This window comes from Xenopus laevis, chromosome 2L, assembly GCF_017654675.1.
Source record: "Xenopus laevis strain J_2021 chromosome 2L, Xenopus_laevis_v10.1, whole genome shotgun sequence".
Lineage (NCBI taxonomy): Eukaryota > Metazoa > Chordata > Amphibia > Anura > Pipidae > Xenopus > Xenopus laevis.
Window position 1 is genome coordinate 13,805,242 of NC_054373.1, and position 25,606 is coordinate 13,830,847.

The following is a 25,606-nucleotide window of genomic DNA, read 5'->3' on the forward strand; positions in this document are numbered from 1 at the left end:
CGCTCTCTGCTTCTATTCTGCTCCCCTCTCTCTGCTTCACTCTCTCTGCTTCTCTTCTGCTCCCCTCTCTCTCTGCTTCTCTTCTGCTCCCCTCTCTCTCTGCTTCTCTTCTGCTCCCCTCTCTCTCTGCTTCTCTTCTGCTCCCCTCTCTCTCTGCTTCTCTTCTGCTCCCCTCTCTCTCTGCTTCTCTTCTGCTCCCCTCTCTCTCTGCTTCTCTTCTGCTCCCCTCTCTCTCTGCTTCTCTTCTGCTCCCCTCTCTCTCTGCTTCTCTTCTGCTCCCCTCTCTCTCTGCTTCTCTTCTGCTCCCCTCTCTCTCTGCTTCTCTTCTGCTCCCCTCTCTCTCTGCTTCTCTTCTGCTCCTCTCGCTCTGCTTCTCTTCTGCTCCCCTCGCTCTGCTTCTCTCCTGCTCCCCTCACTCTGCTCCCCTCTCTCTGCTTCTCTTCTGCTCCTCTCACTCTGCTTCTCTTCTGCTCCTCTCACTCTGCTTCTCTTCTGCTCCCCTCTCTCTCTGCTTCTCTTCTGCTCCCCTCTCTCTCTGCTTCTCTTCTGCTCCTCTCGCTCTGCTTCTCTTCTGCTCCCCTCTCTCTGCTTCTCTTCTGCTCCCCTCGTCTGTGTTTGTATGTTAGTAAATGTGGGCTCCACTGCAGCCAGGAAATCACAGACTATATCACAGATTTCTGAGCCATTTAATAGAAAGAACAAACTGAATGGGCAAATCCCATGTTGTCCTTCCCACTGAATCTCCCTCAGCCATTTGCCAAGCCATTGGAGGCTACATCTGTCCCACCCCATATATAATCCAGGCGAAACATTAATCATATTTGATAATAATATTAATAATGTGCCTCACCTCATAGCGGTCCTCCACCCTCGCCTTTGCCACAGGGATTAGCACCGGTAAGGTCCAACTGGACTACCTCTCAGACAGCTCGGCTATACGACAACATGCCCTCTGCTTCAGCGCCCCTCCTCCCTTTACTACTCTCCCTGAGCCGGTGTCCGTACGACTCTCCTCTTGTGCCTGTAGCACAGTGCGGATCCCCTCACCCCGCACCACCGTCCCCTCCCACCAATACTACGCACCCACACCACCGACGTCACGCGGCACTCGCCCAATGAAAAACAAGGAAAGACACGCCCATTCTGTAGCTTCAACCAACTGCACGACGCGTTCTTTTTCTCCCTGTCGTTCAATGGCAGTGGTGTCGTCATCACGCGAGCGAGCTCTGCACGTGACGAAAAGTGCTGGCGTCTATGGTGGCCATGAGCTTTGAGGGCGCTGACATTCCAACCTTTTATGTAAGGGGAATATACACTAAACAAAAGCATTAGCATGTGGAAAGGTAAACTGGAAACATTTGCACCGGTCCAGTGTTAGTGGTGGGCAGAGAGGGCGATGTAAGGAACCTACAGAAGCTTGGGGGTTAGGTTACATGTATGATGTAGTAGAGTACCAAGGATGTTCTTATGTTATTGTGTTTGGTAAATATACCTGTTCTTTCTCTCTAGTTCAACTAATGTAGGTTATACAGAGTGAACCTGACTTATTTATAGAAAAACCTCCAGTCAAACACAGAGGAAGGGCTCCAGCATTTCTGCATTGACAAATTTTCCAGCCAGGGTCGCTATCCCTTATAATTTATATTGCACACCATATAAAGGCAAAGCTATAGCAGTATGGGTTTCAGAAGGAATGCACGAGGTCCCTAATTTACTTAGAAGGCAGCAGTGTATCCCTTTATATACTTTGCAATGGTTTAGCTTAACATGCCAGGCCTAAAGATGGCTGTCATAGATATGTCACATGACCATGATGCAGGGTGGGCTCTGCAGAAGGGGTACTGCTGAGCAGGGTCAGGGAGTAATGTGATATATAGCGCTTTGCTTTCTACTACATGGATAGAACTGCATCTCCACTGATCTGTTTGTTTCATAGATCCTGGCCGCTGAGACATTTGGGGGAATCTAATAGCTTGAAAGCTGTCAAGAAAAAAAAAAATCCTATATTTTTATCTTTCTTGCTCATTAATAACATTGGCATTAGCATGATTGTTGCATCCCTAAAGAAAGGGTTACAGTGGTGTGAAGCAAGGGGTGGAAAAAAACCCAAACTGCCTTAAAGGTTGATTGTGACCTGGTGATCAGCCCAGTATTGCGCACTGGTTGGAGACTTCCATGATCCAATATGATGTTTCATGTGGCAGCAGCTACTGTCATTCTTTTGCTCACAGTTTCAACATTGGTCTTCGCTGCAAACTGGACCTTGAGAGAGTTTTCAACCGCAATTTGAATTCCGAAATCCTTGTGCAGCTCACTTTGCTAGTTCTTCATAGCAATAAAGAGCTAGTAGGCAGGCTGGAAATCTGTGGATTCTGAAGGGCTGCTGTAAGGGTGGTGGCACACAGGGAGATATAGTCGCCTACGTTAAATCTTCGCTACTGTGTGCGACTAATCCCCCCCAAAATGCCTTCCCGCCAGCAAGAATGAGAATCACCGTTGAGATGGCATAATGCTTCCCTTCGGTTTTCCAAAGTCATCCGAAGTTTCTTGGTTAGGAAAGGAAGATTTAACACAGGTGCCTTCATCTCCCCGTGTCCCACCACCATAAATTGCCATAGACAGACTATTTATTGGACCTGTCTTCTTGAAATGCTTGTTTTTAATCCCCGTCCAGACCTGAAAGCGAGGCACGTGGAATAGAGGCTCTGGTGAAAGAGGCTGGCTGCAGGTAGGGTTGCCACCTGGCCGGTATTTTACCTGCCTGGCCGGTAAAAATGTTGCTTGATGCCAATGTTATTTATAGGGAAAAACCATAAAAATATAGGAAGGCCGGTATTTTTTTCCAGAAAAGGTGGCAACCCTAGCTGCAGTGGCAAAGTAGGGGGAAGGTGACGGTGTTCTGTGAGTAACAGGTCTGCTATGAATGGGAATCACAGAAGCATGATGAAAATTGGACTCTTGACTGGAAAAGACCTGGCTATGTCTACACTGTTTAAATCTTACATTTAAGCAAGAACGAGCAGTGGGGGAATAGCAAGGGACAGAAGCACCACTTTCAGTGGCAAATACATTTTGCAAACACCTGCATCATTGAAAAGTTGCTCTGAATTCCATTTTCTTACTATTTGGGTGATTTTCAGCACTTACCTGCTGTAGATCATACACACGGCAAAGTCTGACCTCCGGTACCTCAACGCCAGCACCCTAAATTTTGTAGAGGTTCCATTCTGCTTTTAGTATTCTAGGCAATTTTGTCTTATGGTTCCTGAGTGTTCCTATCTCCTACGCTGAGGACTTGCTCTGGACATTCATAGGCTGATAAAAGCTGCCAACTCAGCCCCTCCCGAGTCGACAGTTTATTGCCCTGTTTAGGGGACCCTTCCAAAAGCCTGCCTGACATATCTAAAAGGTTTATAAACCTTGTCCGATAAGGACTGCATTGGCACATTATATGGTTCTCTCCCTACAGGTCTGCAGATGGGTGACAAAATTGGCCAACATACACTTGTTTATCGACATTGTTAGGCAAGCAAATCAGTTCACTTATGGCCAGCACTAGAGTCTAAATCTGATATGTAATATAAAGAAAGATTACAAGTTTTGACAGTAATTTTGAATTTTGATTCAATGACTCAAGTACTGAGCCTTTCCCCTACAGTATAGTACAGTAATATAAAATAAACATACAGTGAAACCTTGATTTTAAGTACCCTGATGTTAACTTTTCCTGCATTTTACATTTTTTATTTGTGGTCCCACCAATTTATAATGCATTTCAATGGGTGCATTTTCCTGACTTTAAGTAATGTTTTTCCGGATTTTGCATCAAAATTTTGTCCTGATGATCACAAAAACTGCTTTTTTTCCCTATAAATGTGTTTATTTGTGAAATAAAGAGGTTTAACATACTAACCAAATGTATATTTTGCCATGGTTCTGCCTGTAAATGGTCAATTGCAGTTAGTCTGCCCCCAATACAGTCCTGCACCAATCACTTATTGCTTTAGATATGTGTATGTGACTGACAGAGTCTTGCACATGCCCCCCATAGTGTAACATTATCCCTGCAATGCTTAACCCTTGTTATTAACACACTAAATATTGTATAAATGGACTCCTGTGCTTATATCCTTTCAGTACTTGTAGAAAAATTTACTTTAACACATTTCCCTGATTTTACATTTTCCTGGATTTAACATAATTTTTTCCTGGTCCCCTGAAAAACATAAAATAGGGGTTCTACTTTAATAAATTAGGGATCAAAACTTGGGTCTCTCAAGTGCTGCAAAACTACAATTCCCCGTCATTGCTTAATAAGGATGCTGGGAGTTGTAGTACTGAAGCAGCTGAGCTGTCAAAGGATTGATACTATGCATGTTACAGATTTCTCAGGCAGCAAATAGTTAATAATTACACCCCGCCTCCTTTGTTCCGCCTCCTTTTCCTCCTCCAGGTTTCCCTTTCAGGCATCCGAACAAGGAAGTGACTCTCATTCATTCTGCTGGGCAAGCTCTGGGCGAGAGTGAGGGGTTGGATCAGCGAGGTAGGGGCCAAAAACTGAATTCTCCTTTCTGCTGAAACAGCAATTCCATGTTTGTCTGTTCTTCTTAGATTCTTCCTGTTGTGCAAACTGCAAACGATAAAGGTCACGTGAAACATAATATCACGTTTATCTAATAGCCGAGGACTAAGGGCATAACTACATTGCAGGGCTTGTCAAGATGCTTTAAAAGGCTTTTGTGGCCTGTTTTTTGCATAATGAAACAAAATAAAACCAAAGTAGCTTTCTATATACATTAATCACAGTCATTCAACAATTTGCAGTCAAAAGTAAAACCTCAGACGTGACTGCTATCAATTGGCAAATGAGCACCCTTCATATCGCAACTATTTCTTGGAAACAAATGTCTAATTTAATGAGAGAGATTTTCAGTCTTTAGTTATTTAAACATGTTTGCCATATAGCCCTATTTCAACTTCAATGGCCACCCCCATGCCTACACAGAAGCTTATTTATATATACAGTGGCTTTTTATTTTTGTGTAAATTTCTGGAATCCATATTTAATTGCAGCGTTTTTTTGATGTTGGCCAGTGCTGAAAAGAAACGTCCTGTTATCCTATAGAATTGTTGTTGATCTGTTCAAACTAAGGGGGTTTAAACATGGGGCCAAAATCAGCAGGCTGATTTCAGCCCCTACCGCGGACAGTAGCCTCCCTCTTCTGTTTGCACCTGCAATCATTCTGTCGGCTCCGGTGCTAAGTGTAGAACTGCATGGGCGATTTTCGGTCTGATTGCATACGACTCGACTGTCGGATGAAGACACAACATGCAGCGTTCGCATCCAACAGTCGTGTCGGATGCAATCAGCTTTTACGTGTGAGATTTGTATTTCATGTTAATTTCAAAGAGAAAAGCACCCCACTATTATGATGTAGATGAACCTAAGGTTACTGCATTGTCAATTCCAAGACCAAACAAATTAAGGGAATCATAGACTTGTAGTTGTGCAACAACACCACCCTACCAACCTTTAAGGAATGGCCAATCAAATTATAAATTGTCCCTTAATGATAGGTTAAAGTGCTTAGTGCGATGAAATAAATATGTAAATATGAATCAATTATATACCTTAAATTAATTATAAATAAATTACTAAAAATTAATAAAGTGCTCAGTGATAATTAATCGGCAAGTTAATTCCATTCATTAAAGTGCAGTGCCAATACATGATTAGTTTAAAAATAGATAGAGATCCCCAATTAATGAATGACTTGATCAGTAACCTTAAAAAAATTAGATAACGGGTAAATGATTTCCCAATCCACTCAGTTCATGAAATTAGTAGGAAGAATGAAAAACAAGACGGTGGAGATGTCCCAAAAACTGCTGCCTGATTTCTTCTATCCCTAGGACACCACAAAGCTGAAGGAGACCGAGAAACAGGGACTGTGGCCTTGTATTTTAAACTTTGCCCTATGCAGTTGAAGAGCTAAACTAAGCCTCAAAAAGCCACAAATGGTCGGTCCCCTTAGAATTCCAGTGCAGGATTGCAATACAGAGAAGGAGTAGTTGAAGTGAGGGATGGATTTAAAATGCACGCCACCCACCCCATTTGACCAATTCCCCAATAAATATTTAACAAGCCTCTTTTAATCTAGAGCTAAAATCAAACAATTGTGCAGAGTTTCGCCAACGTTTTCGCTAGTTTAACTTAATCAAGACTCGCCTTAGGAGACATTACACAAACCCAGTAAGTAATAAGTAAATACCATTTCCCGTATTGTACTTTTTCTTTTAGGTCAAAATGAAGGGCTTGTTCTATCAAGTAAAAGCATCAGAGGAAGAAGGAGTATTTGTGTATCAAGACAGGGTGAGTTTGTTTTACTCAGTACTACAGGATATCTATATTTCTTATGTCTACTACAGCCATGCCATTCTCAGTGCCACTGTATTGTGTTAAAAGAATTGTTCAGTATGAAAATAAAAACCGGGTAAATAAATAGGCTGTGCAAAAAAAAAAAAAAAGTCTAATATAGTTAGTTAGCCAAAAATGTAATGTATAAAGGCTGGAGTGACTGGATGTCTAAAGGTGGCCATACACGGGCCGATAAAAGCTGCCGACAGACCGTGTCGGCAGCTTATTGGCCCGTGTATGGGGGCCCCCGACGGGCTTCCCCGATCGAGATCTGGCCGAAAGTCGGCCAGATCTCGATCGGATGGGATTAAAAATCCCGTCGGATCGCGGCCGCATCTGTTCGTTGATGTGGTCCCGCAATCCGACCGCCCGTTTGGTGAACGCTAGGATCCGATCGTTGGGCCCTAGGGCCCACGATCGGATCAGCCCGATATTGCCCACCTCAAGGTGGGCATATCGGAGGGAGATCCGCTCGTTTGGCGACATCGCCAAACGAGCGGATCTATCCGTGTATGGCCACCTTTACACTACTTCCTGCTTTTCAGCACTTATTGGTTACCAGGCAGTAACCAATTAGTGACTTGAGGGGGAACCACATGGGTCCTAACTGTTTCTTTTGAATCTGAGCTGAATGCTGAGGATCAATTGCAAACTCACTGAACAGTTATGTCCCATGTGGCCCCCCTTAAAGTCGCTGACTAATTCAGAGTTAGAGAGCTGCAAAGCAGGAAGTAGTGTTCTGGTTATTATGTCATCCAGTCACTCCAGCCTTTATACGTTACATTTTTGGCTAACTAACTATATTAGAAACATTTTTTATTTTGCATAGCCTATATATTTGCCCAGTTTTTGTTTTTCCGATGATCTGTTCCTTTAAAACAGATACAGCTAGCACATAATAAACCAATGTCATTTTCCTTTACACATGGTTTGATGATGCTGTATTTATTTCTGTCACACAGCATTTGCATTTTTTCCTCTCACCAGGAACTTGCTCCACCTCCAAGTGAATATCACGTGAAACTCCAAGTGAAAGCTTGTGCCCTGAGCCATATTAACACAAAGGTACCTTACCCACCAATTGGAATCTTTAGTTTAATATAGACCTTGGCACTATCTGGAAGGAATTTGTCTCTTTTTATCATATTTCCTTGAGTTCCCCTCACATTCTAAATATATACCGGCAGGTTAATTGGTTCCTGATGAAACTGACACTAGTTTTGTGACTCTGATAGTTACCTTAGCTTTAACAATGCACTGGGGCAGAGATTGATGAGAATGATGTATAATCTTTTTAAAGTGCTATGTAAAATGCCAGCACTATATAAAAAAAGTAGGGATGCACCGAATCCATGATTCGGTTCGGACTTCGGCCAGGATTTGGCCTTTTTCAGCAGGATTCGTATTTGGGCGAATCCTTCTGCCCAGCCGAACCAAACCCTAATTTGCATATGCAAATTAGGGGCAGGGAGGGAAATCGCTTGACCAAAGAAGTAAAAATGTTTTCCCCCCTTCCCACCCGTAATTTACATATACAAATTAGGATTCGGTTCGGTATTAGGCCGAATCTTTTGCGAAGGATTCAGGGGTTTGGTTGAATCCAAAATAGTGGATTCGGTGCATCCCTTAAAAAAAGGCAAATAATGTTAGTGAGACAGAAAAAACAAAATGGTTTTACCTTTTGCATGTCACCCTTGTTTAATTAAGCCGCACCAGATTCATCAAATTCAGGGTTCAGTATTTGGTCAAATCTTAGCGTTAACGGACTACAGATTCGTTGCCAACAAAATGTAAATGCAAAGATTTAACCAAATACTGAACCCTGAATTCGAATTGGGTGAGTTTAGGCGATGGTGAAAGTAGAAATATTTTCATTGGCATTCGATGGCTGCCTTAAGCCTTGGGACAATCCAAACCGCAGGAAAAACCATAGCAATGCCCCAGAGGGAGGAAAAAATAATAAAAACAAAACAAATATCTATACCATTGTTATTGAATATTCTTGTTTGTTGATTTCTTTCTTTATTGCCTATGTGTGGTTTCAGCTCATGTCTGAACTAAATATTGGAAAAGAATTTGTCCCTGTGGGAAGAGAAGTGGCAGGAGTGATACTGGAAAGTAAGTTACATTATGGTAAATAACTTTTACAGTGTCCTTAAGGGCAAGTCAACCCCAAAATATACATTTATTACAAATTTTCTCTATTCTCTGCCCTGATGTCTAAGACAATGTAAGACAAGGCAGATGATTAACAGACCTGTCTTTGATGGGGAACCAAGACTGTTGCATTATTGTTTAAAAAGTAACAACTGGGAGTTAAGCAAATGCTGCTTTTAATATCAATTGTTTTTACAAACAACGTTAAATGCACTGATAATTTGTAGCGAATGTATATTGGAAGTTGCTTAGAATTATGTTTTCTTTATTTGTCAAATTTTTTTTGGGGGTTGATTTGCCCTTTAAGCTTGCCAGAGATTTGGGGGGGCCTTCCAGACAACAACTGCAGGCTGGGCTTCACGGTCAAATTTTAATAGTCACACCTCCAATTACATCGTACCATGCCTCTCGGATGAAATCGAACTGGTGGAGTCGTTTACCTACTTCGGAAGTGTTGTTACCAGAGACGGTGGTGCAGAAGATAGTGTAAAGAATTTAATTAAGAAAGCAAATGGAGCATTTATCCAGTTGTACCCTATATAGAGAAATAAAAATGTCTCAAAAAGAACCATTTTTAATACTAATGTGAAAGCAGTCCTTTTATACACAAGTGAAACTTGGAAGGTCACACAAACTATTACCACAAAAATCCAGATCTTTGTAAACAGGTGCCTACGGAGACTTATGAATATAAAATGGCCAGAGAAAGTGACAAATGAAGAACTGTGGAAAAACACTAACCAGTTACCAATAGAAATTCAGTTAAGGAAAAGGAAGTGGGGTTGGATAGGCCAAACACTCAGGAAGGGTGAGGAACCTATAGAAGAAGAGCCCTAGAATGGAATCCACAAGGATCAAGAAGAAGGGGACAGCCTCGAAAAACACGGAGAAGATCAGTGGAAAAAGAAATTATAAAGATGGGAAAAAACATGGAATGAGATCAAGAGAATTGCAACAAACAGATCTGAATGGAGAGTCTTCACAGATGCCCTAAACTCCACTGGGAGTCGAAGGAACAGATGATGCCTCTCGGATTGCTAAACCACGCCCCGTAATGATTTATTGTTAGAGGAGTTTAGTGCAATAAGAAGCTGTGGGAGTTGATAGACCTTTAGTTCGACTTTCATAACTGAAAGGTGAGTCAGTAACAGCTTCATAGAAACTAGGGGAAAATGGTAAATGTATATTCAGCTCTTAATTGAATGTATAGTGGGCATATAAGTATCTTGCTGAAATTGGTAATTTTCAGCTATGGTCAGAGTTTCTATACTTTAAAGGAATGACAATACAATGTATTGTTGCCTTTCGCTGGTAAAACTGGTGTGTTTGCTTCAGAAACTCTACTATAGTTTATATAAACAAGCTGCTGTGTAGCCATGGGGCAGCCATTCAAGCACAGGATACACAGTAGATAACAGATAAGTACTACTATAGTTTATATAAACAAGCTGCTGTGTAGCCATGGGGCAGCCATTCAAGCACAGGATACACAGTAGATAACAGATAAGTACTACTATAGTTTATATAAACAAGCTGCTGTGTAGCCATGGGGCAGCCATTCAAGCACAGGATACACAGTAGATAACAGATAAGTACTACTATAGTTTATATAAACAAGCTGCTGTGTAGCCATGGGGGCAGCCATTCAAGCACAGGATACACAGTAGATAACAGATAAGTACTACTATAGTTTATATAAACAAGCTGCTGTGTAGCCATGGGGGCAGCCATTCAAGCACAGGATACACAGTAGATAACAGATAAGTACTACTATAGTTTATATAAACAAGCTGTTGTGTAGCCATGGGGGCAGCCATTCAAGCACAGGATACACAGTAGATAACAGATAAGTACTACTATAGTTTATATAAACAAGCTGCTGTGTAGCCATGGGGGCAGCCATTCAAGCACAGGATACACAGTAGATAACAGATAAGTACTACTATAGTTTATATAAACAAGCTGTTGTGTAGCCATGGGGGCAGCCATTCAAGCACAGGATACACAGTAGATAACAGATAAGTACTACTATAGTTTATATAAACAAGCTGTTGTGTAGCCATGGGGGCAGCCATTCAAGCACAGGATACACAGTAGATAACAGATAAGTACTACTATAGTTTATATAAACAAGCTGCTGTGTAGCCATGGGGGCAGCCATTCAAGCACAGGATAATCAGTAGTATACAACAGATTCTTCATTCTAGAGAATCCCATTGTATACTACAGAGCTTTTCTGTTATCTGCTATGTAACCTGAACCTTTTCTCCTTTTTCAGCTTTGAATGGCTGCCCCCGTGTCTACACAGCAGCTTGTTCATATAAACGTTAGTAGAGTTTCTGAAGCAAACACACCAGTTTTACCAGTGCAGGGCAACAGTACATTATATTTTCATTATTAAATACACTATAATTGTGTGGTGTTACTGTTCCTTTAATAAACATATAGAGGGATAGTGCAAACACAAGGGGGTCCTGTCTATGGAATGTTAAACCTTTTCTCTGGGGGCAAAAGAGGTGCTAATTAACTTGTCTTCTGGTTACTGTTCTAGTTGGACCAAAAGTTTCCTTCTTTCGGCCTGACGATGAAGCAGTGGGTAAGTCCAAAGTTAGGATTTCTTATATGAAGATTGTTGCTTTTGTGGGTTTGCTCCGACACTCCAAAAACATACAAGCAGGTTAGTTGAGCCTAGTATGTGAATGTGATAGGAACCTTAGCTTGTAAGCTTCACTGGGGCAGGGACAGATATATATGTATATTACATATATATATATATGTAATGATAAATAATGTATAATCTCTGTAAAACTCTATGTAATTGTGTAGCGTATTATATAAATAACAGATAATAAATATCAAGGAAACCAAGAATGTGAGTAACACTGCAGCGACTCTCAAGTGGGAATTGAAGACACGGAGAACTAATAATAAAGCATAGCCATCAATGAACAGTAGAATCAAGTGGCCTGGGAACAATATGGATCCTAAAGCATATGTGATGCATATCATTATAGCCAAAGGGAAGCAACAGAAAGAAATGTAGTTTTCCAGAAATGGTGTTGAGGCTTGGGTGGATCAAGGGTGTAACTAAGATTACTGATTTTGCAATGATTTGTAGGAGGTTGAATGCAGTGTGCATGCTCTTTTGCAATAAAGAGGTTTTGAAGTATCTGGGGTTGTCAGGAAAAACAAGTTATATTTTAAGTTTTTGTGGCAGAAGAAAAAAGCAAACTGATACTGCCATAGCCAATTTAAGATCCCCAAATTATTCACTTGATATGTAATGAGCATTTTGTCCTACCATACTGTATGTAAGAATGCAACAATAACCAACTTTTATATACAGAGTGCCACAATCGTGAATTCCTATAGGTTCTGTTAGCTGGCCAGCCTGTTGCCGGGTATTATCATTTCTGCAAGTCACTGTTCCGTGACTTTTAATAGCAGAGATTATTAACTGGAAAACTGGATAAAAAGTATTGAATACATTTAATTTGTTTTTTTCCCCCCAGGAATATTGCCACTTAACTACCAAGAGTCTGGGCTCTCTGAAGTACTTTGGGTTCATGAGAACCATTTAGGTAGGCTTGACTATTTACTATTTTAAAATATTGTGGTCATATTAGTGCCCATTTGGTTTGCTGAAAGCTCAGTAATAAACCCTGTTTGAAATAATAAGGAGCTGTTCACGCCCAGGCTTCACTGGTGCATATAGCTATACTGGCAAAATAAATATGTCACAGAGTGAGTGAGTTTAGGATTACCTATACGTTATTGGGTCCAACAGTCAAATCTTTTCAGCCACCCCCCTCAAGCAAAACATTGTGGAAGAAGATCTGTTTCACACACTATCCGTCACAAATCCTCCAGGACCTTTATATTGACAGATCCCTAGCAGGCAATACCTCTGTACATGTATATAGCAGCTGTATATAGCAGCGGGCTAGTGCAAGAATGCCGGCAACCACTGCTTGTTCTGTTTTTCACTATAGGGGGACTGGACTGCAGTTTGTATATGTGATTCTTAGGGTATAAATGGGTGAAAGTTCTGCAAATTTCACCCATTGCATTAGGCAACATCTGCTAATCAGAATTCCGACTACACCAAACCCATCAAAGCGAATTCCTAATTCAAGGTTTTTTTTTCGTCAAAAACTCGATCAGTTCGAGTTTTCGGGTTTTTATCCCCAAAAGTGCTGAACTGGGTTTTTTCTTAAATAAGAAACCATTTCATGAGTTCATTCGAGGTTTTAAAAAGCTCACATAACTCTAAAATTTGACCTTTGATAAATAACCCCCATAACGGCGGTGTATTCACCTTAACAGTTCCCAAACCAGAGAAGGTCAGTTGGGTGGAGGCAGCCGGCACAATTCGTGATGGGTTACGTGCCTATACGGCCCTGCATTCACTTGCGAGCCTGGGTCCAGGGAAATCTGTACTGGTGATGGATGGAGCAAGTGTATGTACAATTTATTTGCTATATTACTATACTCTAAAGCTACTTTATTAGGGCAGAATGCATGTAAACTGCTCATTTGGAAGAGTTTTGGATGACTAGATAACTTGTATTCTCTCTTTAATTCAACAACTATTGTTCTGACCCCTATATGATAACCCTTAAAAGTACACTAACTGCCTTTTTTTAATATTGTGTAATACAGTAGAACCTCAATTTAACAAACTCTAATTTTAAGTTTCCCCTCACTTTACATTTTTTAGGGTAGCCATGACTACCAAGATTTGTTTGTGCATTTAAGAATATTAGCAATTTGTCTTTTACTTTAATATTTTGAAAAAGTGTTTTTTTACTTCTTTTTGTGGACCCGGGGACAAGAGTTTAAGTTCTCCTCCCCCATTTTTACAACCGTACCTATTGCCCCACACAGCCCCTTGGAGCCCTTGCTATTCAGTTGTCGCTCCACAGAGGAGCCACGGTGATAACGACAGCAGACAGTGAAGAGAGTAAACTCTACTTAGAAAAATTGCGTCCGGCTGTAGGTGAGTGTGGTTATTGTGGATTAAATGACCGTGATGCTTGCGAGTGATGATTGGCAGATCTTTCCCCAGAAAAGTCGGCTTCATATAGATCCTCATATAAATAATAAAGATAGATGACCCCTGCAGACATTACCCTTAAAGGAGAAGGAAAGGTTAAAATTAAGTAAGCTTTATCAGAAAGGTCAATATAACTATACCAGTAAACCCTCAAAGTAATACTGCTCTGAGTCCTCTGTCAAATGAAACACTGCATTTCTTTCCTTCTATTGTGTACTCATGGGCTTCTGTATCAGACTTCCTGTTTTCAGATTAAAACTCCAGGGCTAGGGCTTGAGCATGCTCAGTTTGCTTCTCTCTCTCTTCCTTCCCCCACCCCTCTTCCTGCTGTAATCTGAGCCCAGAGCTATGAGTGAGCAGGGAGAGACTCAGGCAGGAAGTGATGTCACACCAAGCTAATATGGCAGCTGCTATCCTAAATATAGTGTTATAGCTTGCACTATTGTGACTAATCTATTGGCAATAAACTGCTTCAGTAGCTTTCCTTCTCCTTTAAGTACAGTGTTATTGTCATATACATGTTATATGTGTATTTAAATACAAGCCCATCCTACAAAAAACTATCACTGTCTTCTTTCCCAGCCCGTGTTATAGATATGACTAAAGGGAAAGTAGACCTGGCCGAGAGCTGTTTGGAGGAAACAGGTGGCCTTGGAGTTGACATTGTTCTCGATGCTGGAGGTATGTCTTATGGCATATGAATGCTTTTCCTGACTGGAGGAGCGGGGGGTATTGATGATCACTCCGGTGAATAATATTTAGGGATGCATCGAATCCAGGATTCGGTTCGGGATTCGGCCTTTTTCAGCAGGATTCGGATTTGGTTGAATCCTTCTGCCCTTCGAACTGAATCCTAATTTGGAAATGCAAATTAGGGACGTGGATGGAAATTGCGAGGCTTTTTGTCATAAAACAAGGAAGTAAAAAATGTTTTCCCTTTCCCTCGCCTAATTTGCATATGCAAATTAGGATTCGGTTCGGTATTCGGCTGAATCTTTCGCGAAGGATTCAGGGGTTCTGGCGAATCCGAAATAGTGGATTTGGTGCATCCCTAATAATATTTACTTACTATTTGCTCTTAAAGAACTAAACCCTACAAAGAAATATTGCTAGAAATTCCTTATTTTATAGTGAATCAGCCTAGAGATTCAGCAGCCCTATAAGGATCCATGGCTTCCAAGTTGTGCAAAGGAGCTCCCCATCTAGGGGAGTGTCTGTGGCACGCACATGCTCAGCGTGCTCTGGGCTGCTGTTAAGTTAAATTTAAGGATTGTAAATCACGATACAGTAGTGAGTGGGTCAAGTAACAACAGCCCAAAGCATGTGCAGTGACTCAGCAGAAAAAATGGAAATGGGGAGCTACTGGGGCATCTTCTGAGGCACAGATCTTCCCCGCTAAAGGGCTGTGGAGGGCTGAACCCCAGCACATAATGTACAGCATTGCTACCCTACTTCTTTGTTAAAGGGGTTGTTCATCTTTGAGATAACTTTTAGTATGATGTAGAGAGTGATATTCTGAGACAATTTGCAATTTGTTTTCATTTTTTATTATTGAAGGTTTTTAGCTTTTTATTCAGCAGCTCTTCAATTTGCATCTTAAGCAATGTGAAAACTAGGGTCCAAATTACCCTAGCAACCATGCATTGATTTGATATAATAATAACAGACTGGAATATGAATAGACGAGGCCTGAAGGATCAGTAATAAAAGGTAACAATAGGGATGCACCGAATCCAGGATTTGGTTTGGGATTCGGCTTTTTTCAGCAGGATTCAGCCGAATCCTTCTGCCCGGCCGAACCAAATCCGAATCTTAATTTGCATATTGCATGACTTGTCACAAAACAAGGTAGTAAAAAATGTTTCCCCCTTCCCACCTCTAATTTGCATATGCAAATTTGGTTCGGTATTCGGCCTAATTTTTCGAGAAGGGTTCGGCCGAATCCAAAATAGTGGATTCGGTGCATCCCTAAATAACAATACATAAGTAGCTTACAAAGCATTTGCTTTTTAGATGGGCCAGTGACCACCTTCTGAAAAGAGTCAGAAGAAGGCAAATAATTAAAAAAAAAACTTTAAAAAATAAATAATGAAACCCAATTGAAAAGTTGCATAGAATTTGCCATTCTATACCATACTAAAAGTTAACTTAAAGGTGAACCACCCCTTTAAGCCTTAGTCTCATTTCAGAGAGGATAAATTTAATTTTGCAGTGAGATTGTATAATGAAGAAAATGTGAACGCTAAACCGAAACAGCTTCCTCACAAACATGACATCATAACTCTTCTCTCTGTTGGAAGCCACTGGGTCACTAGTGAACAGAATCTCCAGGTAACTAAAATACTCTTTTAAATCAAATGTATTGCCCAGTAATTGTGCATAATTTTATTCTGGTTTATGGTATCTTGTACTCTTAAGTGGTCTTCTTGAGCAGTCCCGATACAATCTTTGTTAATTTCATGTGGGTTTATAACTCAGAAATTGTAAATTTTTTAATCTGTTCTGCCATGTAGACTGAAATCTTATTTTGGAAGCAGCCTCGTGTTGCATTTTAGTAGTAGAATTTTAAGGAATACTGTCATGGGAAATATATATATTTTTTTTTTTAAAAAAAAAAAAACACATCAGTTAATAGTGCTGCTCCAACAGAATTCTGCACTGAAATCCATTTCTCAAAAGAGCAAACAGATTTTTTATATTTCATTTTGAAATCTGACATGGGGCTAGACGTATTGTCAGTTTCCCAGCTGCCCCCAGTCATGTGACTTGAGCTCTGATAAACTTCAGTCACTCTGTACTGCAAGTTAAAGTGATATCATCAACCCCCTCTCCCCCCCCGCCAGCAGCCTAACAACAGAACACTGAAAGCACGTGACCAGGCAAAATAACCTTAGATGCACCTACACACCAATATTACAACTAAATAAATACACTTGTTGGTTCAGGAATTACATTTTATATTGCAGTGTAATTTAGAAATGAAAACTACATCATAAAAATCATGACAGAATTCCTTTAAGGGACCAATGCATCAATTAAATAAACTTTTCTGATTTTTTTTTCACCATTTACAAAATCCCAAGGGTGTTCCATTAATTTTTCAGAAATATATATATATATATATATATATATATATATATATATATATATATATATATATATATATATATATATATATATATATATATATTGTGTGTTGTTTACAATTCTATAAATGTTTTGTTCACAGTTGGACCCCCCCGACAGTCACCTACTCTTCTTTAAGGGAACCTCTCTTTCTTTTCTAAATGATGAAGTCTGGAATCTCTCCAATGCACATCAAGGGAGGTATCTTCATATCCTTTTTGTGAAATTGAACGCAGGCCGGTTCACCCACTTGTTTATTTCATAAATTCTCAATAACCTGATAATGTCGTGGCCTTACAAACTTCAAAAGTTCTAATTACATTTTGTGTTCTGCGAATAACGTGTTTAATTGAGGAGGTAAGTGAAGGATTCTCAGTTTCAATGTGCAGCAAGATGGAGCTGTATTTTGGCCCTGCCCTACTCACCGGAGCTCTTTGGGTCAATAACGTTGGTGGAAGTGACATCATGACATACCACACCCATGTATGGGCGTCATTTCCTCCTGTGACCTTCACTAGATACCCCCTACCCGCCACCCAGGGAAGAGTTTATTTTCCTTGCACAAAAGTTTTATTTACCATATTGGCATCCGAGGGCCACCCCCCCTAAAGCTACCACTTTAGGCATAGGCTCTCAAGTGCCTCATGTGGTAAATACAGCCCCTATCTTAACCACTGATCTCTCTTTGTGTTAATTTTGGACTATTGGATTTTAAACAGGGTTTTCACCTTTGAGTTAACTTTTAGTATGACGTAGAGAGGGATAATCCGAGACAATTTGCAATTGGTTTTTATTTTTTATAACTTAAGGTTTTTGGGTTATTTAGCTTTTTATTCAGCAGCTGTTCAATTTTCATTATAAACATTGTGGTAGCTAGGGTCCTAATTACCCTAGCAACCATGCATTGATTTGAATAAGAGACTGGAATATAAATAGGACCTTACTAGAAAGAAGAGAAATAAAAAGTAGCAATAACAATACAGTTGTAGCCTTAAAGAGCATTTGCTTTTTAGATGGGATCAACTACACTCATTTGAAAGTGGAAAGTGTCAGAAGTAGAAGGCAAATAATTATAAAACTAAAAAATGAAGACCAATGGAAAACTTGCTTAGGATTGGCCATTCTATAACATACTAAAAGTTTACTTAAAGGTGAACCATCTCTTTAAGTGATCGTATTGCATTGTTCTGGATTATTCCTTTTAGCCTTGAAAATTTTGTGTGCTCTTTTTATTTTCGGGTTTCTAGATGCCACACCGTTTTTTTTTTTTTTGCACATTGGGTATCAAACAGTTTAAAAGACCACTGCCATTAATTTGTATGATGTCAATCGTTTTCAGATCGTTCCCCAGAAATAAAGCCTTTTTTCAATTACATTTACAGTTTTTCCAAAATCTAAGTGAAAAGTTGAATGTTCGTGTCTCTGGTGTTTGAGTCTGGCAGCTCAGTAATTCAGGTGCAGGCTCTAAACCGTTACAATTTTGCAACTTTTAGTTAATACATTTCTCTGGAGTATTAGCAACTATTGTATCAATTCTAACAGCTGCCTGTAATGAAAAGATAAGAAATGTATCAATTAAATGTGTCAATTTAGAACAGTTTACAGGGCCAGCGACCCCCCCCCTCCCAGAGCCCTTTAGAAGGTGAAACATTACACTTTACACTTCAATATTAGAAAAACAGTCATACATAGAAAATAGAAAGTAATTGGAAAAAGTCGTTATTTGTGGTGATTTATCTGAAACCAACTAGGTGTTGAAGGTGAACAACCCCTTTAATCTAGTGCCATATAACACCTGGCTAATATAATGCAGTAAAGTGCAAGCTTTGATGTAATTGTTATAAAACTGCTAAATTTAGCAGTGATTTGTAGTTTAATAGCTTATAGCACTTCACAACTCTGCTCCACCCTACATCTCTGAACTCATCTCTATATACTCACCCACTCGCTTACTACGCTCCTCTACTGACCTGCTACTCAACTCTTCTCTCATTACCTCCTCACATGCTCGCATTCAAGACTTTGCAAGGGCTGCACCCCTCCTCTGGAACACTCTCCCACGATCTGTCCGACTTTCTCCCAACCTTTCTGCTTTCAAAAAATCTCTGAAAACGCACTTCTTTCGAGAAGCCTACCCTCACTCTGCTTAACTACCAAACGCAACACCACATACAACACCACATTTCTCACCCACTTACTTCGATCTTGCCCACTCCCACACCTTGTGTATTACTCCCTTCCCTTTAGACTGTATGCCTATGCATAGGGACTTCCTCACCTCTTTGTACCTGTATTGGTTGTGATGTTTGTTACTCCATATATTCTATGTATGTAATTCATGTGATGTAGTTGTATAATCACAGTTACTTTACAGTGCTACGCAATATGTTGGCGTTATATAAATACATGTTAATAATAATAAATAATAAATAGTAGAATTGCAGAACGTTCAATGATTTAAGGTTTTCTGGGGTCAACTTACTGTTGGGGGTTTTTCCAAACATATAAATGCAGCAGCCATAAAAATATGTATGCCTTGTGTTTTTGTGTTTGACTTGTCAGAACGAGAACCTTCCAAAAGTTTATATTTTACGGGGTCAACTTGTTGTTACAGGCACTTTTGGCCCTGCAATCTAAAGTTTGTGGTTTTTTGATCTATACAAGTCAGAAATATCAATAAAACTAGACATATGTGGTATCAGAATGCTCAGGAGACGTTTTGCTTTCCATATCGGCTGAATATTCTCACATAGAAAATATTTCTAGTATGTTTAGTACAGTTTATATGCATTATTTCGAGTTACACCGCATGGGTTGATGTGAAAAAAAGTGCACTGTATGTTGATACATTACAGACACTGCTATTAACAAGCAATCTACCAACTGGCAAATGTTGGCACAACCTTAACAGATGCATCACATATCTTGAAAGATGTCATGGAGAAACTGTCCATTGGAATATTCAGGTACTGAAATTGTTCATTTGAATTAATGATTAATTTCGCTTGCAATATAAAAAAACATATTATATTGTGGCAGAAGAAACAACAGATTTGCTTATTTGTACCTGAAATTCAAATGAGTACTTGGTATCAAGAAAGCAGATGTTAAACTGGTGCATAGGGATCATAGAAACTCTTTACGTTTGAGTGGGAGTTGCCATAGAATGTCTAAAGCTTAGGCAAATTAGCTGGCCAATATATGGAACACCAGTTTTTGATGTATTCTGTCTATACTACCCTATAGCAGTCCTAAATATTTTAGCTGTTTTTATGTTTAACCTACTGTGTAATACAGGGGTCCCCAACCTTTTTTTACTCGTGAGCCACATTTAAATGTAAAAAAAAGAGTTGGAGACCAACACAAGCATGGAAAAATCCATGGCGATGTCAAATAAGGGCTGTTTGGTAGCCCCTATGTGGACTGGTAGCCTACAGGAGGCTTTCCTTGGCAATACAACTGGTTTTTATACAACCAAAACTTGCCTCCAAGCCTGGAATTCAAAATTAAGCACCTGCTTTGCTGCCACTGGGAGCAACATCCAAGGGGTTGGTGAGTAACATGTTGCTCACGAGCTACTGGTTGGGGACCACTGGTGTAATATAATAATACTTGTCTTAGAGCATTATCTACTGATACAGTGAAATTCTTTGTGAAACTTTTCTCTTCAGGCCTCAGTTGGATGACCCTGTGCCGTTGTATGAAGCTAAAGTTGTCATGGAAATGGTTCAGAAGAATGAAGTGAGGAAGAGGCAGATTGTTCAGTTCTGAGAGTTGGCAAGGACAATTATGGGGTTTCTTATAAAAGGTCGAGTTGTGTTTTCCCGAAAAATTTTTGTTTTTTGAGGGTAGTTTCCCCAAAAAAAATTGAATTTTTGGGGATAAAAAACAACTTATCTCAAATATATTATGCCCCTAAGCTGCTAAAAGCCCAAATCAGAGATCAAGGTCATGTAGAAGTCAGTAGCAGAGGTCTCTTACTATTTGAAGATGTTTTTTGCCTTCATGATTTTCAGTTTTTTTTATGGTGGTTTGCACTCAAAAACTCAATAAATTCTAGTTTTTTTTTTATAGCTTATAAACTCGTTAAATTCAAGGTATTGGATTTTTTTTTCCCGATTGCATTCAATCAAGTTTTTTACATTTGGGTTTTTTCATAAATAAGCAAATATTTGAGGTTGTGAGTTTATTCGAGGTAGAACAAAACTCTCAATAGGATATGCCCTGCCTCTAGAGAGGTCTCATTTGGTTATATCCTCCCCTGTCTCAGATACAAGGGGTGAAGCTGAAAACAGACCAGGGTGGGTGCTGGAGGATTGATAACATGTGCTGTATGTAGCGATGGTAAGATGAAACAATAGTTTCCATGACCATATAAAAACTCAAGGTTGAGTGTTTTTATACAGGTCATAGAACTCCGATGTGACTTCTAATATCCTCATATTTTGCAACAGGGGGTTCTTTATTTATTATAATACACAAGTTTCACCGAGTCATGTGACAGAAATGACATCACTGAGCTCCGATTATAAATGTTGACATCACTAAGCATAGTTTATTAGGGATGCACCCAATCCAGGATTCGATTCGGGATTCAGCCTTTTTCAGCAGGATTCAGAATTTGCCGAATCCTTCTGCCTGGCCGAACTCGAAGGAAAAACAAGGAAGTAAAAAATGTTTCCCCTTCCCACCCCTAATTTGCATATGCAAATTAGGATTTGGTTCAGTATTCGTCAAATCTTTCGCAAAGGATTCGGGGGTTAGGCAGAATCCAAAATAGTGGATTTGGTGCATCCCTACCGTTCATAATTATAAAATTTACAGGATATTCATGGCTCTTGTGTATTATATTAATATTATCACATAGTTTATTCTGAACAAGGTATTTTTTTTTTTTTGTCTGCGTTTTTATATGGGTAGGAGCTTCCATTGTGCATCAGTTAGCTTAATAGTCATTATCTCTGATCACAGAAGAGCATCAATGTTTTACGTAGAAACACCATATAAACCATAGAATCAGTAGAACGTTCCTTTAAAATGCCGGGTGGCCACTTAGAAGATCGAAGAGCACAGTGTTGTTTTCTACTCTTATCCATAGAGCTGTGCTAAACAGGGTAAGAATAACATAATAATAACAGACTACAAACTTGTTTCTATATGAACATGCCGGGCTCCAGTTCCCCATTGTCAATGAATGTACATAAAGCAAATGTGTGTGTGGATAAATCTATATACGTATCATTTTCACTGATGTGCTGTAAGCATCTGACTTCTACATGTCTGTAACATGTACAGTAGAATTACATTAAATTAAATGTCATATTAAGTGCAGTATGTTAAATGGCAATTTAATTACAGTGTATGAAATAAAAAATTTAATTTAATTATCCTATATACAAAAGAGGACTTATCCCCCTATCCCGTTGCACTGTGGAAAATTAGACACAATGTATTACAGTAAAAAGCAGTAAAAAGCAAAAAAAAATATGTTTTAATTTGTTTCACTAGCATGGTTATTAATAAATATTGCTTTTTACTGTAATACATTGTGTCTAATTTTCCACAGTGCAACGGGATAGGGGGATAAGTCCTCTTTTGTATATAGGATAATTGCTTTAAATGTGGCGGACACCCCTCCCCCCTTGCACTGATATATAATTGAAGGCTGGCGCAACTGTGGATGTCTGCTTCTTTTTAACCCGGCGTTCTAAAAAATTTAATTTGTTACTTAGGATATTTCTGTGGATATTTGGGTTCAGGGCTTTGTTTGAGACACTCGCTTATGACGGGTAAGTTCTGTATAAAGGGAAATGTTAAAGGGATACTGTCATGGGAAAAACATTTTTTTTTCAAAATGAATCCGTTAATAGTGCTGCTCCAGCAGAATTCTGTGCTGAAATCCATTTCTCAAAAGAACAAACAGATTTTTTTTATATTCAATTTTGAAATCTGACATGGGGCTAGACATATTGTCAATTTCCCAGCTGGATTTACATAGTGGGCGCCCCTAGGCCCACTGCCGTTCGTCGCCCCTGTCCCCTCCAGGGGGAGAGGAGCAATGGGGATTGGTGCATGGGAAATTTTAAAAAAGGATTGTATCTCCAGCGCATCCCCAGTGTTTTTGAACTGATGTGGGTGTGGTTGGGCAGCATGCCGCCCTAGGCCGGGGCCTAGGTGGCCTTTCCACAAATCCGGGCCTGAATACGAGAGGCCTGAATAGACAGATGAATAATAAAAAGTAGCAATAACAAAAAATGTGTAGCCTTACAGAGCATTCTTATTTAGATGGGGTCAGCGATCACAACACCAACCTCAGTACTTGGCACACAATCAGGGCATTAACAAGGCTCACCTGCAATCAATCAGCACTGGGCTGGTGTGTCTGTAACTTACATATCAGTAGGATGTAAACAATTACCTATACATTCCATAAGGGACCAACTATCCCTCATTAAGATGTAAAAGTACATCATACATCTGAAAGAAGAGTATGGGGCAAATTTACTTACCCCCGAAATTGTGCCAGCGGCGGCTTTGCTGACATCGCAACATTTCACCAGGCGTACATTCACCAGAATTCACAAAAAATCCGAAGTTGTGTCCAAAGCGCCGAACGCTTGCAAAGTTGCGCTAGCGTTACTCCGGCAAGCAAAGCAAAATTGCGCTAGCGTTGGCTAATTTGCATACAGCGGGAAGTTAAAGTTGCATGGACGTATATGTAGCAAATCGTTCGACTATTCGACCATTCGATAGACAAAATACTGTCCTCTTTAGGTGGCTAAGTAGGTGGTCGAAGTTTTTTTTTAAAGAGACAGTACTTCGACTATCGAATAGTCGAACGATTTTTACTTCGAAATGTTCGATTCAAAGTCTTAGTTGAAGGTCGAAGTAGCCAAAAAAATTCGAAATTCAAAGTATTTTTTATTCTATTCCTTCACTTGAGCTAAGTAAATGTGCCCCATATACTTCTTAGGATTGCCAGGTCTAATTTTCAAAAACAGCCAAACTCAACCTCAAAACCAGCCCAAAACTAGCCACGAGGAACTTCAACAGTATAGCACAATATATGCAGTGAAAAAAAGTCTGAAAAATAAATGAATATATGTGAAAATACACCTTTTTCAAATGTTCACTGTTTCGCAAATTTTTACATGAAGTAAAATGGAACAGATTTGCCCGTCACCAGGGGCTTAACTACAGAGGGAGCCCATAAGGCCTTAATACATATACAATTTCAATAAATATTGGTAAAGCAGATCAACCTCTAGACATGTTGGTGACTAGTAGAATTTTGTAAATAGACTTTTTTGGATGTGCTCTAACACCTCGGCCAATAATTTTAATACAATGAGGTAACACGCAAAAAATCCTTCTTATGATCGCTCACCCTATAACTGGGTGGGTCCAGGTGCAGATGCCCCGGACCAGTCGCTTAAATTGTTACTCTCATAGGCATTCACATCGGGTTACTCACCGCTCCACGACTCTGGCTCGGGTGCGACGCCCCGAACCCGTAGCTTAGGGAGGCCTGGCCGACAATCACTTTGCGTGCACTTTCACAAACCAGAGACCAGCGGTGAATTAAAAAGCGACTTTATTTCCCCAACTTTTTTCCTCCTAACGCGTTTTGTGTGTTAACACACGTAGTCATAGGCATTAGTGAAAAATACAAACAAGTCCATTAAAAAGTATCAGGAGTTAGCGTCACATCCGGCGCAGTATCTCCTATAATTAACCCTGTCAGGGAAAATAAAGATCGAAGTTTGTTTGTATATACAGAATGTGCAAAGATCGTTTTACATACATAATTCAAGAAAAGTTGAAACGATTCCGTTAAACTAATCGTTAACGTACAAGTTCATTAAAATTCTCAGAGGATTTAGTTTCTTATTTCGTTCCTTCTTTCACATTTGAAAGGCAGTTAAGATCCTTAGTATCCACTCGTTACAATGTTTTGTGTCTCATTAAAACTTAATATCAGTTTATTTAATTTTCGTTATTTTACAAAAGAAGATTCTATTCTTTATTTTAAAGTATACAGCTCTATTAATTAATTAATTGATTGATTAATTAATTAATTAAATTAATTAATTAATTGATATACTTTAGTTCCTTTTCTTCTCCATTACCACTCTTTATACTTTTTGTGAAATATTTGAAATCGAATTGGCTACTTCGACCTTCGACTACGGCTTTGAATCGAACGATACGAACTAAAAATTGTTCGACTATTCGACCATTCGATAGTCAAAGTACTGTCTCTTTAAAAAAAAACTTTGACTACTTACTTTGCCACCTAAAACCTACCGAGCATCAATGTTACCCTATGGGGAAGGTCCCCATAGGCTTTCCTAGCTTTTTTTGATCGATGGAAATTGTTCGATCAATGGATTAAAATCCTTCGAATCGTTCGATTTGAAGGATTTAATCGTTCGATCGAACGATTTTTCCTTCGATCGTACTAAATGCGGTAAATCCTTTGATATTCGAAGTTGAAGGATTTTACTTCGGTCGAATATCGAGGGTTAATTAACCCTCGATATTTGACCCTTAGTAAATGTGCCCCCATGGGTACAGAGCCCAAAATCTGGTATTGCGGCGAAATTCCAAATTTTCAGCATGTGCGAATTTTTTTTGCGAAACTGCGGCAAAAAGTCACCATGAAAAATGCCCATCAACTTTTATGCATTTGCAGCGAGAAGAATTGTTGCGTGTGTAAAAATTAGTTGTGTGTAAAAACGCCCATTGACTACAATGGGTTTCATAAAATTTTGGGACAGATTTGCTCATCGCTAGGGTTGCCACCTGGCCGGTGAAAATGATGGTTGATCCCAATGTTATTAATAGGG

General features: G+C 39.6%; 2 protein-coding genes across 9 annotated transcripts in view; one reads left to right on the forward strand and one right to left on the reverse strand.

Annotated features, from left to right (window-relative positions):
- The window catches only part of itsn1.L (intersectin 1 L homeolog), a 100,778-nt gene extending 99,698 nt beyond the window's left edge, over positions 1 to 1,080 (reverse strand). For 4 of the 7 annotated variants that reach the window (XM_018244841.2, XM_018244843.2, XM_018244842.2 and 1 more), the window contains exon 1: positions 851 to 1,080. The gene's annotated coding sequence lies outside the window, so the exon portion shown is untranslated. 7 annotated transcript variants of the gene reach the window in all.
- Positions 1,081 to 1,181: 101 nt separating this feature from the next.
- Positions 1,182 to 20,853, forward strand: cryzl1.L (crystallin zeta like 1 L homeolog). Of its 2 annotated transcripts, none has more exons than XM_018245019.2 (14): positions 1,182 to 1,343; positions 4,454 to 4,543; positions 6,302 to 6,373; positions 7,406 to 7,483; positions 8,464 to 8,536; positions 11,127 to 11,171; positions 12,088 to 12,156; positions 12,902 to 13,035; positions 13,463 to 13,574; positions 14,214 to 14,312; positions 15,844 to 15,962; positions 16,861 to 16,966; positions 19,678 to 19,723; positions 20,429 to 20,853. In XM_018245019.2, exons 3-14 carry the CDS (start codon positions 6,308 to 6,310, stop codon positions 20,526 to 20,528), a joined length of 1,047 nt encoding a protein of 348 aa, XP_018100508.1. In that variant the 5' UTR covers positions 1,182 to 1,343; positions 4,454 to 4,543; positions 6,302 to 6,307; the 3' UTR covers positions 20,529 to 20,853.
- The last annotated feature ends 4,753 nt before the right edge of the window (positions 20,854 to 25,606 follow it).